The sequence below is a fragment of the Labrus mixtus genome, unplaced genomic scaffold, assembly GCF_963584025.1.
Source record: "Labrus mixtus unplaced genomic scaffold, fLabMix1.1 SCAFFOLD_53, whole genome shotgun sequence".
NCBI classification, from domain to species: domain Eukaryota; kingdom Metazoa; phylum Chordata; class Actinopteri; order Labriformes; family Labridae; genus Labrus; species Labrus mixtus.
Genome location: NW_026870356.1, coordinates 195,001 through 197,500, shown reverse-complemented (window position 1 = coordinate 197,500; position 2,500 = coordinate 195,001). Strand labels below are relative to the sequence as shown.

General features: G+C 45.9%; 1 protein-coding gene across 1 annotated transcript in view; it reads left to right on the top strand.

Moving 5' to 3' along the window:
• tmem116 (transmembrane protein 116) overlaps positions 1–1,025 on the top strand; it is a 15,538-nt gene extending 14,513 nt beyond the window's left edge. Inside the window, exons 9-11 of the mRNA XM_061034490.1 lie at positions 1–133; positions 270–349; positions 729–1,025. The exon at positions 1–133 is cut by the window's left edge and continues 12 nt beyond it. Coding sequence (XP_060890473.1) covers positions 1–133; positions 270–349; positions 729–905 — 390 coding nt within the window. The 3' untranslated portion in view covers positions 906–1,025. The remainder of the gene's footprint in view (positions 134–269; positions 350–728) is intronic.
• Positions 1,026–2,500: the final 1,475 nt, after the last annotated feature.

Genomic DNA, 2,500 nt, shown 5'->3' with positions numbered 1-2,500 from the left:
AAAGCCCGCCATATTTACAGGCGGGTTGTGACATCAAACGGTTACCTAGGCAACCAGCAGCGGGCGTCATTCCGTGTGATGGACGGCTGTATGATCCTGTACCCGCTGATCTTCGTCCTCTGTTGGGGTCCAGGTTTGTTTTGTTTTTTTTCCATCATATCGCCGTGGTTACCGTGGTTACTAATGGATGTGAGCGATCAGATGTTTCCGGTGTGACGTCACGATGGAGGCCGCAGAGCTAACGGCGTTTCTGTCTCGTGTTTTCTCAGCGGTGGCTCTGGCGTTTCTACAGCTGGTGAAGCCGTCAGCGGGTCGGGGCGAGGCCGGGGTCGTCCTCTACATCTCACAGGTGAGTCTGCAGCAGAATATAAACCTGTAAACATGGCGTTGTTGTGGTCAGCTCGTCTCTTGGACTCGTTGTTGTTTAGCTTCTTGTTGTCTCTGTTTGTTGCACCTCTCTGGTTGTGTGGTACGTCTCTTTAGCTCAGTGTTGTTGCTTTGCATGTTGTTGTTGTCTCTTTAGACAACTTTGGTTAGTGTAGCATGTAGTCGTGCTTGTTTTGCATCTGTGTGTGGTTTGATTGTCTTTTCTAACAGGTGACAGTCCTTCATACAGAAGCTCTACATCCTTTATAATCGTATTAGAAGATGAGTCATTAAATAAGATTTCCTCTGTTGGACTCGTCTTCAGACTGGGGGATGTTTCATTGCTCTCATGTGTCTCTCAGGCTGTGACCTCGGCCTCTCAGGGTTTCCTCAACAGTCTGGTGTACGGCTGGACTCGAGCTCCTCTCTGCAGAGCCCGCAGGAGGGTTTTATCTCGAGACGTGGACACTCAGACGCCGCTGCTGAGGGCGCAGAAGAAGAAGAGGAGGAGCTACCAGACGCTCCACACCGTGGGCTGAAGGAGACAGACTTGAAAGTGAAAGTGAGCCGGTGTGTTTTCTGTTTTTTCTGCATCAAAGACTCAGAGAGAAGTCTGAACTTTCACCCTCACCCAGCGGGGGAAACACCCGAGCAGGTCTCTGCAGAGGGCCGACACCCCCCCCCCCCCCCTCCCCCGTCTGATCCTGAACCACCGAGGCGAGAAAAAGAGGAAGAGGAAGAAGGAGGGGGGAGTTTACATCGAGAGGAAGAGCGACCAAGAAAACAGGATTTGAAAGAGACGCTGCTGTGTCGACTGTAAACCGCTGGACCTCTCAGGTGCTTTATTTTAACGTTTGGACCCGTTCGCTTCAGCGTCTGTATTTATTTATAGAGACGAGACCGAGTGCAATCAGGATGTGGGATTATTTAATCAGCTTTGACGTTAAAGAAACCCGATGTGAAAAACTCTCCAAGCTGTTTCTGATCTCAACACCTCAGAAATAAAAACATCATGAAGGAAAATAACAAGCTTTAAGCTTTCAGTTCAAGTCGTTTCTTAAAGTTTACAAACTCTAGAGAAAAAAACTTATGTGACCTTCAAATGTCCTTTAAACCGTTTCTTTAACATTAAGATCGAAGAAGTGACCACGTTAGAAAATATCCAACTCAAGCCAACGTTTTAACATCTAAACAGTGCTCACATTTCACAAAAACAAACAGATGAATAAAAGAGCGTCTGAACGCGCTCGGCCAACGTCGTCCAATCAGAGATGAATGAATCATTGTGTCTGCCCTCACATGCTCGTATTGTTCCCCAAAGAGCTGCCAGAGTTTCCTGTAATTAGTCAGAAAGTCTGAATCATCCAAAAAACGTTTTTTGTTTTGTTTTTTTTACACCGAAAACAAGAAATGATTCGATTTGTTTTGGATCGTGTCTGTCTCTTCTGCAGGCTCAAAGTTCTCACATGTATCCTTCATCAAAACATTCACCCCCCCGTACAGTGTGTGTCCATCGAGACATGAGCTAATCACACCTATTTGGTTTTTTGAACCAGGCTGTAAACATGTTAATCTCTGCTGTAAAAACAGGCTTTTTAGAATGGGTGTGTATGTGACTTCCTGTTCTTCTGCAGCCAGCCTCTAGTGGACACTCCAGGAACTGCAAGACACCGGAGGTTTGCAGCTTTCTAAGAATGAATTGTGGCCTCAGGGTCTGACTCGCCGACGAGTATAAATGTTTAACACTTAAACAAGAGGACTCGCTCTGAACACGTGATTTAAACAATGTTTCCTCCCTGAATGGAGGGAGAGACAGGACGACTTAATGACAACAACAACAATAACACTCACATTGTCGTCATGGTAACGGCTCCAGAGCTTCTCCACACATGTTGGATTAAGTGTGACAGCCCCGCACTGATTTAACACTGATTAATTTAACAGTCATGTCCGAGTCATATTTACAGACTTTATTTACAGAGCTTTTATTTTGAAGGCACACAGAGGTGGGATTGTTTTCCTGTTCACTGGAAACTTTGAGCGTGTGAACCAGCAGAAGCTGCTCAGAAGTTTCTAAGATTGTTTGTGTCTTTCCTTCCTGGAAAACAAAGATGTCCCGTTTGTGTTTTTCACC